General features: G+C 35.2%; 2 protein-coding genes across 2 annotated transcripts in view; both read left to right on the top strand.

The window, feature by feature from the left end:
- Positions 1-12,377, top strand: part of LOC130242060 (Schwann cell myelin protein-like) — a 67,961-nt gene that overhangs the window by 43,738 nt on the left and 11,846 nt on the right. The window lies entirely within an intron of this gene.
- Positions 763-9,354, top strand: LOC130242445 (sialoadhesin-like). The gene is made up of 9 exons (XM_056474562.1): positions 763-840; positions 3,832-4,191; positions 4,276-4,563; positions 4,645-4,938; positions 5,031-5,324; positions 5,453-5,567; positions 8,917-8,985; positions 9,136-9,154; positions 9,244-9,354. The coding sequence occupies exons 1-9, from the start codon at positions 804-806 to the stop codon at positions 9,298-9,300; spliced, it is 1,533 nt and encodes a 510-aa protein (XP_056330537.1). The 5' UTR covers positions 763-803; the 3' UTR covers positions 9,301-9,354.

Raw genomic sequence — 12,377 nt, 5'->3', positions numbered from 1 at the left:
TATTACTGAAATTAATTTAAAAACTGAATAAATATAGACTTACATACATTTACCCAAGTAAATAAATGGAATTAATGATGGGCATTAATTAATGAATTAATGATGCGGCGCAGACTCCATGTGGGCCTACTAAATACCTAATTGTAAAGTGTTACTATTATTTTTACAACAATCCTTTTGAAAGACTACAGTTATTCATTATTTTTTGCTGCTTTGCAAATTAAAAAAATATTCATTTTTTTTAAAACTCAATATTTTCAATCGACTAAGAGCGTTTACTTGTCTTCAAAATGCAGTTAAAACATAAATCATTCAGTCACAATGATAAGTTACAAACATAATGAATAGCTGTGAAGTATTCTATTTGTGAATTGACCTCTTGTGTTTTAAGAGGGTCCTAACACAGACCCTGTATTCGGAAACTATTTTCTATGCAGGAAATACTATATTTGACTGCAGCTTCAGTGCTAGTGGACTGATGTGATGAGCTCTGACATTTGACATGAGCAAGATCTTAATCATCTTGCTGGGCTTGAACTTCACCCCATATGTGTACTAAGCTTCATCTTCCACCTTTGACATCTGAGCAACAAGTTATTTTTCCATCTTTCTGCTAAGAACTACTGAGGAGGTAAGAATGAAAACATGCTTTTTTTTAAATGACATTATTATGAAAAAATGCAGTGTAATTGTTGATTGGTGTAAATTATTCTCAACAGATTATTTTAGTACAATTTTTAATTAGTTTATTTTAACCACTATGAACAGTTAACTTTGGTTTTTGCTGTTCTTAACCCAGGAATATGAAAGCATCAGTTTTACTTCATTTACTTCTTCAAGGTAGAGTTTTTTTTGACATCTTTTTACTATAAATGCTTATGTGCATTCCAGGTATATTTTATATGACTGTACATAAATTATGCTACACAAAATCTTCTGCACACAGGAAAGTTTACACATTATGAAGTTATATAAGACAGACATACAGTATATGCCCTATTCTACATTCTGAAACCACATGTAAAACCTATAAGCCATTGTGCTGAAGCATTAGCCTACAGAGAATACAAAAATGTTCAAAATGTGAGATTCAAAAATGTTTTATACTTATGTCAAACTAAAAAATAAGAAAGGATTGGGCATCATGGTGGCACAGTGGGTAGCACGTTGGCACCAGCAACCAGCAAGACGGTTGCTGGTTTGAGCCCGGTTGGGTCAGTTGCCATTTCTGTGTGGAGTTTGCATGTTCTCCGTGTTGGCGTAGGGTTCCTCCAGGTGCTCCGGTTTCCCCCACAAGTCCAAAGAGATGCGCTATAGGTGAATTGGAAAAGCTAAATTGGCCATAGTGTATGTGTGTGAATGCAAGTGTGTATGGGTGTTTCCCAGTGTTGGGTTGTGGCTGGAAGAGCATCTGCTGTGTAAAACATATGCTGGATAAGGTCACGGTTCATTCTGCTGTGGTGACCTCTGATTAATAAATTGACTAACCGGAAAAGAAAATGAATGAATAAGGATGCTGCCCTGTGTACTTATTAACACCAGTGGTGTAGTCCTTGCTATACGCGCGTATACTCAATATGCCTACTTTTTTCCACAAGCTGTTTGGGTATTATGACTTCTGAGGATCATACTCTCGGTATACTCACTTGTTTTGGTGATTAAACATCCCTAATTTTTGTGTAATGAGTATTTGAATTTTTCGAAGATCACAACAAATCAGCTGAATGAAATCTCGCTGAAACGTTCAAGTAAAATTATAAAACAGCATGGGCGTCGCTTTAGACCTCCTATATTTCCATTCAGCCCTCCTAGCACTTTCGCGATTACCTGTACACTACTAAATGATCGCCTCAGTCCCCTTTAAATTTGATATAAAAACAGTGGCAGAATCCCGCTCCTGAACTCGTTTTTTAGTTAGTCAGCAAACCACAGCTGTGCAGTATGTGTGTGTGTGTGTATATATATATATATATATATATATATATATATATATATATATATATATATATATATATATATATATTATATATATATATATATATATATATATATATGAATCAAAGATACATTGACTTTCGTCGTTTCTTTGCCTACTTTTAAAATTTGGATTGGGTGGGTAATAGTACACCACCTACTTTTTTAGGACTACACCACTGATTAACACCTAAATGCATCTTCTCTGATAAGTATACAGTATATGACTTGCAGTGAATTTAGCAAATATTTTTTTCAATTGTTTTATCAGAGCATACTTTATACTTTTTAATATGGTGCTGTTCTCTGATGTTTTGAAGTGCTTCTTTTATTCTCACTTGTAAGTTGCTTTGTATAAAAGTGTCTGCTAAATGAATAAATGTAAATGTACATTTCTTGTAGTGAAAAGTCTGCTTTGTGGTGAAATATCTTGGCAAATATCATTAATAAAAATTAATTTGATTTACATGAAGAATAAGCACATGCAAAAAAAAAAACATATACAAAACTAGTATTTAGGTGAGGGTTCACTGTAAAACCTAAAAATTGAAGGTAACTTAAACCATTTGAAGAAACCAATTGTAACAAATCATTTCGAATCCTAATGAGTACTGTGAACTTAATCCATTTGAGTAAACAAAGCAATTTGAGCACAGTAAAACCCAATAAATGAAGAGAACTCAAACCAACTGAGTACTGTAAAACCCAATAAGTTAAGGCAACTGAAACCAATTGCAACAAACCATTTGAGCAAAAAAAAAAAATAATAATAACAATCTAAATGAGTACTGTGAACTTACTCATTTTAAGTTGAAGTAATGAGGTATTTAATTAATTCATTACCTTCAACACTGAGTTCAAAACTCTTTTCAAATGAGTAGAATTAACTTTCAGTCGATTTTGAGTTAACTACACTCATTTCATTTGATAAAGTTAACTGTTGGGTTTCACAGGGTCTACTTTTATTAACTATTTAAAAAGTGCTATAAATATATAGTTAGCAATTAACTTGTATGCAAACTTTACTACTGTTACACCTTAAGAATACTTAAAAGAATACATTTGTAAACTAAACAATTAGCAAATTTACAGTAGTCTCAAGTAGAATTAAAAACACTTAAAATACATTGCTTAAATATGCTTAAACTTTAAAATGAAGTGTACTTTTAGTATGACCCCCTCACGGTGTTGGGATTAAAGGACTACAAACAAAGATGGAGGCTCCATTAAAAACTACAACACCCGGGACATCTCTCAGTGACAAGTAGATCAGCAAAAAAAATCAATAAGAAAAACTTTAAAGTCTCTTAAGGAGGTGTTTTAGTCTGGACATAGACTGCTCAAGCAAAATTAGCTTTTAGCGTCAGTGATAGACCACTTGAATCAGAAAGAACTTTATAATTATAGACTATAGACATGATTGTGACTGAACACGTAGTCAGGTTCTCTAAACTTAAGTAAGCTTGCAGTCTTATAGAAATATAATTCACACATTCTGATTAAATGTTTTGCCTTTGACAAAATGGCTTTGTGAAAATCTGAGAATAACACAGAATGTATGTTATGTTGTGTTATGTTATGTTATGTTATTTAAGAATAAAATTGCATGGTCTCTTAGAGAGCTTCTATACTAGTAGAATGACACAAAATACTATTCATGTGTAATAATCTTTACAACTGTTGACACAATGTAAAAGTTAAACAGACATACATTTTACACTATTTGTTTACAGCAGCAGACAATATATTGATACTTACAGAATACAAACCGCTATCCAGAGAGCTATAGAGTCTTTTGCTGAAATTACCAGCTCAATAAACACACAATGATTATTGACTCAAACTTTTGTCCTACAGGTTTTCTGATGTTTGGTGCTTTAGGAGTGCAAGTGAGAATGCCAAAAACAATTCACGGCCTCAAAGGTTCCTGTCTGGTGATTCCATGTTCTTTCAGCTACAAATCAAATCCACCCAAAAACCCACATAGAGTTGTGTGGTATCAGTGGCACTCTATAAGATATCCTTTAGTTTATGATGCTTTGCAAGAAAATGAAGTAGCTGAGAAGTTCAGAGGAAAAACTGATTTATATACAGGCTCAAGGGGTGATTGTAGTCTTGTGATCAAAAACCTGGATCAATCCCACCATGGAGAGAAATTATACACAGGAATTAACTCAAACAAATTTCACGAAGTCACTTCTACAGTCCTTGTTGACAGTATGTAGATGTTTTTCTATCCATGGCTCCTCACGTTGTTGTGAGAATGTGCTGCCTAATTGCGTAATTTTTTCCTGTTTTTAGCACGTCCACAATTGCCCAGCATCAGTATTTCTGGAGGAGAGAAGATGGGGGACAAGATTACAGTAACATGTTCAGCTTCACACATGTGTCCATACAGCAAACCAAACATCACTCTGAATGGTATTGAAGGATCTGACCGAACAAATGAAGAGTGTAGTGAAGACGGTCAGTGCAGAATTACTCTGACACGCACAGGTGTTGTAAAAGCAGAAAACACAGTTTTTGAGTGTTCAGTAACACATCATGGTGGCATAAACACATCAGCTGCAAAAGACAAAAGTGCATTATGTGAGTAAAATGCATTGCGGAATTGCATTTTGACAAAACTTTCATTAATACTCTACACAAACCCATGATGTCAAATTTCAGGTGTTCATCAAAACATCACAATTGAGCCTGAAATAGCAGATGTCACTCAGGGCGTTAAACAGATCTTTACTTGTACCGTCCACCATTCCTGTAAGAAAGAGAATCCAACCATCACATGGAACTACGAGAACATGCAGGTCTCAGAGGGGACAAAAATAGTTTCAGGTTTTGATCGAGTCACCTTTTCCAACATAACCTTTCTCGATACTACAGAAGACTATGGAAAGAATTTAACATGCAATGCACAATTTTCTGGAGGAAACTTCACAGCATCTGTTGCTTTATATGTACAATGTGAGTAAACGCAAATATGGACCGAAATGTGTGCTTTAGTCAGTTTAAATGTCACAGTGGGGGCTTTTATGATATGTACATTTTTATTTTAGGCATTGATCATAACATAACAATTGAGCCTGCAATAGCACATGTCACTGAGGGCGTCGCACAAAACTTCACTTGTACCGTCTACCATACCTGTCAGAAGGAGAATCCAACCATCACATGGAACTACGAGAACATGCAGGTCTCAGAGGGGACAAAAACACTTTCTGGTTTTGATCGAGTAGCCTATTCCACCATAACCTTTCTGGGTGCAACAGAAGATCATGGAAAGAAACTGATTTGCTCTGCAGAATTTTCTGAAGGAAACATCACAGCATTTGTTGCTTTGCATGTACCATGTAAGTATTTAGTTAGCGTTTTTTTTTTTCCATGTTAAATTCCCCAGTGTCTTTGAGTTGTCTAATCAAATGTTTAGTTTTGTTCTAATAATAATAAATAACCCTTTAATTTCTTTTACACCCTAAAGCAGTCGTGATGATCATTAGACTGAAGATTATTGGTCTTTACATCGCAGCTCCCTCACTTGTCTTCATCTTTGCTTGCATACTTGTTGGAGTCATCATATGGAGGAAGCGTCACAGGTAAATATTTATTTACAAAACTGGATTTATTTTATCAGCCACGATGTTCAATTATTGAGTATAAGTACAGCAGGACTTGATTTAAAAAGCAGACTTCAGTCTGTTGAACTGCCACTGGGGTTTTTGTGGAGTGATTGATCAAGCTAGACGTTTCATGTTTTATCATAATTACATATTTGGCTCTTTAATGACCTGGATGTAAATATCCACTGCTGGGTTCACACCAGACGCAAAGCATTGTCTTAGTCTCTTTACATTACTTGCAGGATGTTTAGTTGAATTTTTTAAACTTGTGCTGAAGAGACGATTAAGGCAAATTCCATGCATTGCTCATTTGAATTGACTTTGTATGTAATTTACTCACGCAAATATTTACTTTTGCATTTGTTGTCAATCCAGCAAAAGGGTTCTGCTGCAACAGCAATAATTAAAAACTGACTGGTCTTACATATACACATTTTCTTTGTGATTTAATCTGTTGTACAATGTGTTATTATCAATATTTTTGTGTATTAGCATTTGCTGGCTAAAATTCTCTCATATATTTGCTTATGTATGTAGATGTTCACTAAATGATAGAAAGCAAGCAATGTTTATTTTTTTCCTATTGCATAGTAGATAGTTGCATAGTTTTAAACATCTTGCTTTAATAGTCGCACTGATCATAAAAGTGGTTAAGAAAAGCTGGGATTAAAATCCAAAACCTGACTTCAGTGAGCCGAATTAAACGTCCATGCTTAAATTGGTTCCATAACAGCAAGTTGAAGATCACTTGATCTAACTGATATGAGTTCAGTTTGAATAATCTAGCTAACTGCTCATGCACATTACTGTCGTGAAACCCTGAAGGTCGAGTATAGATGCATCGATTATGTTGTGTGCTACCATGGCAACTATGAGAACTAAAAGAGCTCTGAGACAAAGTCGCTTTGAGGCAAGTCATTTCACTCGGCGGCCATCTTTGAAACGCCTCTAGGGCAGTATGCTCGGGAATTCTGTTTGAATGGGGAAACATCAAATTCTCCAAAACTACTTGCCAAGCTTACGCTTGAATTTCATATTAGGAATTACTAATACAATTAAACAACAACTGTCCCTTTAGTTTCATTTCTAAATATCCAAATCACTCAAAATCTGCAGAAACTCATGCCTGGTCCAAGCTCCTCCCCCGGAGTATCGTCAGTCTATAGCGATGAATGATTGCCTCCTGTACTAGAAGGTGGACTTTATTTGCCATACATCGATCGATGATTGGCTCCTGCACTTGTAGGCAGGGCTTTATACAGCATATTGACCGTTACACTTTTCCCCATTCAAAAAGAGACGAGTGACACGTCTTTTGTATTCTATTGACCTTATTCTTTAATGCGGAAATGCGCTGGTTTTTGCGATTGTTTTAGAACTTCCGACTCAGCTGCCTATTGGAAAAATGGCTTGGAATAATAAACGGCAGAAAACGCTCAAACTAGTTACTCTACAAATAAATGTTTTCATGACTATACATACAAAGTAGAATAATATAATAAGAAAACATCAGTTTGCAACATAAAGCAGCAGAACGAGCTGTTTTTAACGTCTAAAAATGAATGGAAGTGAATGAGACCTGAAGTCTTGAGCCAAAAAGATTCCAATGGCTGCGCCCACTTATACACGGAGAATAAGGTGAATAGTCTATGTCTGAAATGAGACACGTTTGTTTCAAACATATAATAATTTAAACATAATAATCAAAAACCACAGCTTGCAACAAAGCAAGAGAGAAGCTGACATGAAATTGCAGATCGTCTCAATTAAAAAGTAAATAATTATCTAGGCCTATTAACGTCAAATTAAATATTTGTCGCAATTCATTGATATTGTGCTTAACTGCTAAGAGAGAGAGAGAGCTAGAGAGAATACATGCTTACTGCCAATAGTTGCTTACAATGAAAAGTTTTAATGCATTGCAGACTAACTGTAGCATACAAAATGTGCTTAACGTGAGCACATTAAGTTTAAGATAATGGCAACAAAGAGTCGTGCACACACAAGCGGTGGGATTTTTAATTTGCTATCAAAACCGCTGCAAATTGCTGCTTCCCCTTTGACACGTGTGTTTCCCGCGGCCCGTGGGAAAATATCTTTGTTAAGGCGAGGCTACTGCTTGGCCAGGATTCATCTCCAGATTCTTCCACTCGGGGTTTGCAGCTTTAAAGTCATTCTTTAAGAAATGTAGCCTACTTCTTTATATCAGTCTGTGCTTTCTTAATATATTTTCTTTATTAAATTTTGTAATTCATATACTACATATATAGCTAAGTACACCCCACACAGATCTCTCTTTTAAATTAATATTTTCTACAAAATGCTTTATAATAATTTGTTTGTCGTACAGTGCTGCGAAAAGTGATGCGATTTCACAGGTCAGAGTTCACCAAGCTTGAACTTTGCACCGCAGCGAACTGCGAAACTTAACGCATGACCCTGCGTTTCTGGTCTGAAGCATTTGTGTGCGTATAAATGGAAGTCTAAGGGAGGACAAGCCCAGTGTGACCGCAGTTTTACCTGTAGGTTTCAAACAAGCCTGAAGGACTCAATAAGTTTCATCAGGTGTGTTTAATTAGGGTTGGAACTAAACTGTGCAGGGCTGCGGCCCTCCAGGATTTGAGTTTGACATCCCTTCATTAGATTATTCAGTACCAACGCAAAACAACAAACTAATCTAACAAAAATAAACTGAAGATCAAAGTCCAAAAATGTTTACACCCAAATTAATAAGTTAAGGGATAATAAGAAAAAGTAAAATTTTAAGAAACAGGAAGAAAAATCTACATAAACAAAAAAATGAGTTGAAATGTTGTAGTTTTTGTTTCCCATAAATTATTTTAATTTAGATGTATATATCATTGTATTCTAGAAGATGTTTGGTGTATATATATTTACTATTAATTGATTAAAGTTTTAATCAAAATTAAGAGGCTAAGTGAAATAAAATGGCAACAAATTATGGCAGGCAAATGTTAACATTACTTTGATTAAGCTTGAACTTGACTTAGCCTGAATGTTAACCTGCCCCGGATCAGGCTAGTTTCCCAGCATAAGTTGTCAGAGTAACTGAGTCTGAACCATCGTAAATTTGATTTATGAATCAGAATCCGCCATAATTAAACCTGACTTACCAAACCAAGCCTGGCTTTTTCTCCAAGCTTGGTTTATGGAACATATTCACTTTTAGTCAACATGCAGAAATCATGAGGTTGATAAACGTTAATAAAGCATTGATCAGTAAATAATGAAGAAATCAAACAAAAGGGAAAAGGTTGATTATCAAAACTCTCAACATTTTCTTTCTTCACCCCTCTGTTCCCAGGCCAAAAAATGAAGATACTGTGTATGAAAACAATCTTTTATCCAAACCCCACACACCATCATCAAAGCGGTACAGTACATTTAAACATATTTATATTTCTAAAAGTCTTTCTTTAAAATGTGGAAGCTCAGTTTTGACACTTTATGTTTTAAAATAATATGATTAAATGTGATTTAAATGAAATAATCACAATTTTGTATTTGTTTCATTGCACATCAGTGACCCAAAACTTCAGTCAGTGAGTATTCATTTATTTCTGCTGTTATTAAACTCCATATTGAAATATGTTCACGTCTGACTCTGATCCTCTTTAAATATTTCATATAGAGAAAAAATGAAGCAGATTTATATGTCAACTTGGAAGATTTGTATGAAAACATCTGAAGAGCAAACAATAGGAATGATCTCAATACAACATTTAAAAAATGATCAACTTTATTCAACTTAATATAAGAACATCAACAGCAATAATATATATTTTTAATATTGTTAAGCATATTATGGACTCAATCTTCAAACATATGGATGCTTTATATAGTATACATGTATATTATGTGCATCTATTTTTGCTATTTTTCCTGACTGTTATTAAATATGATTGAACCATATAATTATGCTAAGTGAAATAGGATTTGTGAGTCTTTTCATTTTTTATCCTTTCCTGTCGTGTATCTCCATCTTGTACTCTCTGCTTGTCATATAAAGGCCTGAACCTGTTGTGACAGAGTGTTATTAGGTATTATTAACTGCTGTCGTGTGTGCATGTGTGTGCGTGCGTGCGTGTGTGTGTGTATCACGAAAACAATAAATGTCATTTACTTTAAATTTCTTTTTTAAAGTCACAGTGAAGTTTCTTGTTGAATGCATCATGCCCAAATATTTATTTTATTAATACAAATTCATGCAACCAGTTAAATGTGCTCAGCTTGGATCAATTCAGGAAATCAGTAAATGTATTTTACAGTGCAAGATGTTAAATAAATGATATGGCTAAACTGCTCGTGCAATTTATTGAAACTAAAAGTATGCCATTTTTGCAAGCATCACACAATATATGGCACATAGATACAAGTTAACAAGTACTTGTTAACAAGAAATTTCTTTCAAGCATAACTCAAAACACTTCAATATTGTATTGTTACAAATAAATCACACTTATAAAATTTAGCTTTTTTTTTCAAAATTATAATTTTCAAACATTATACACTCTCAGAAATAAAGGTACGCAAGCGGTCACGGGGGGGGGGGGGGGGGGGTGGGGGGGGTGGGTTTACCTTTTCAAAAGGTACGCATTTGTACTAATTGTTACCTCAAAAGTATATATTATTACCTAAAAATTTTAAGAGGAACACTTTTGTACTTTTTAGGTACTAATATGTGTAGCGGATGTTATGCATTAAGCATTCATGTACGCCCATTACCAACTAGGGGTTGTTAAGAGGTGTATAATAGGCCATCTGTGTCATTTCCACCACAACACTGAAATTTCGCTTTAAAAAGTTTGTGTGAAAGATTATTTAGCTGGTTTCTATGAAAATGAATAGTGCCATCTGAGAACATGTTCAAGATGGAGGGAATTTAAAGTTTCATCAGCAACACATGAAGTAAAAATCAAGATAAATATTGCTTGATAGGTAAATACATTTATTCTACATCATTTCCAAACATGTTGTACCTTTAAAGGCGTTTTAAAAAACCAAACAAAATTAAGGTAAATAAGTGTATTTTGTATACATGAAATGCTAGTATAATGCTAGTAAGCTAATCAGTAAAGCTATCTCTAACTTTTTAACAATAAACTGTAAAAATGTCATTTGTGACATTAAATGATATTTATGGTTTCAAATCACTATTAATATGGATTGCAAAAGTACAGGGGTTGAACAATGACACTGAAACATTGGCCAATTTAGTGTGGGAGGTTTCATGGCTAAATTTGAGCAGCTGGTGGCTAGTCTTCATTGATTTCACATACCACCAGTGCAGAGTGTGAAGGTCTGATTTGCAGATTAACAGCACAGTTTTGCTAAAAATATCGCTATGCACACAACATTGTGTCATATGGTGACATACTGTATCAGAGTTCCAAATAGGATAAATTGTTGGTGAGTGTCTCGCTGGCACATCTGTGACTAAGACAGCAGGTCTTCGTAATGTATCAAGAGCCACAGTATCCAGAGTAATGTCAGCAAACCACCAAGAAGAAGAACCACATCCAACCAAAGTAACTATGGATTTAAGAGGAAGCTGTCCGAAAGGGATGACCGGGTCCTTACAGTGATTGTGTCCAAAAAACATAAAACCACAGCTGCTCAACTCACTGCAGAATTAAATGTGTGCCTCAACTCTCCTGTTTCCACCAAAACTGTTGGTCTGGACCTCCACAGGGTCAATATACATGCCCAACTGCTCACTCATGCCAATGCCAAATGCCTGTTTCAATGATGCAGCAGCCAAAATCTTGTGCTGTGGATAAGTAGAGAAGCCTCAAAGAAACATCCCACCAAGACTATTGATGCCCAGAGTAAAACATGGGGGGAATCAGTGATGATTTGCGCTGCAATATCATGGCATTCCCTAGGCCCAATACTGGTGCTAGGTGGAGCATCACTGCCAAGGACAACTGACGCATTCTGAAGGACCATGTGCACCCAGTGGTTCAAACATTGTATCCTGAAGGCAGTGGTGTGTATCAGGATGATTATGCACAAATACCCACAACAAGACTGGTGAAAGAGTGGTTTGATCAACATGAAAGTGAAGCTGAACATCTCCCATGGCCCGCACAGTCACCAGACCCAAATATTATTGAGCACTATAGGGTATTGTGGGGGAATGAATTAGAAAATGTTTTACTCCAGCAGCATCATGTAGTGACCCTGAACACTACTCTGCAAAAAGAATGGCTCAAAATGCCTCTGGCCGCTGAGCAGGACTTGTGACTGTCATTCCTGAGATGAACTGATGGTATATTGTCCGCAAAAGGAAGTCCGACGCCAAACTAATGAATTATTGATTTGTTCATTTTCTTTTCATTTCAGTCTCTTTATTCATTAGGGGTCACCACAGCGGAATGAACCGCCAACTTATCCAGCTTCTGTTTTATGCAACAGATGCCCTTCAGCCGCAACCCATCACTGGAGAACACCCATACACTCTCATTCTCACACATACACTACAGATTTTAATCTGGAAACCTGAAATTTTTATGTCTGAATGTTCGGTCTTCGTCAGATCTTGAACTGCTCTTAATATATGGTTAAACTTCATTTAAAATTAATTTTGAGTTGCTATTTATAGACATCTGAATTTGTACTTTTCAAGTCTGTGGATTAACTAGTTAACAACTACACACTGACTACTAAAAAAGCATAAATTATAATAAAGTAATGTTTAGTTTACATATTAATACATCATTATTTGTGTACAGTACTGTTATTGTAAAGTGTTACAGAAATCAC

The sequence above is a fragment of the Danio aesculapii genome, chromosome 15 (genome assembly GCF_903798145.1).
Source record: "Danio aesculapii chromosome 15, fDanAes4.1, whole genome shotgun sequence".
NCBI classification, from domain to species: Eukaryota; Metazoa; Chordata; class Actinopteri; order Cypriniformes; family Danionidae; genus Danio; species Danio aesculapii.
This window is presented reverse-complemented; position numbering and strand designations above follow the sequence as displayed.

Excerpts from the sequence above, each read along its gene's own strand:
- LOC130242445 (XM_056474562.1), top strand. The coding sequence starts at position 804 with ATGAAAGCATCAGTTTTACTTCATTTACTTCTTCAAG. Across the intron at positions 4,939-5,030 it reads TGTTGCTTTATATGTACAAT|GCATTGATCATAACATAACA; the intron begins GTGAGTAAACGC and ends TTTTTATTTTAG. Across the intron at positions 5,325-5,452 it reads TGTTGCTTTGCATGTACCAT|CAGTCGTGATGATCATTAGA; the intron begins GTAAGTATTTAG and ends TACACCCTAAAG.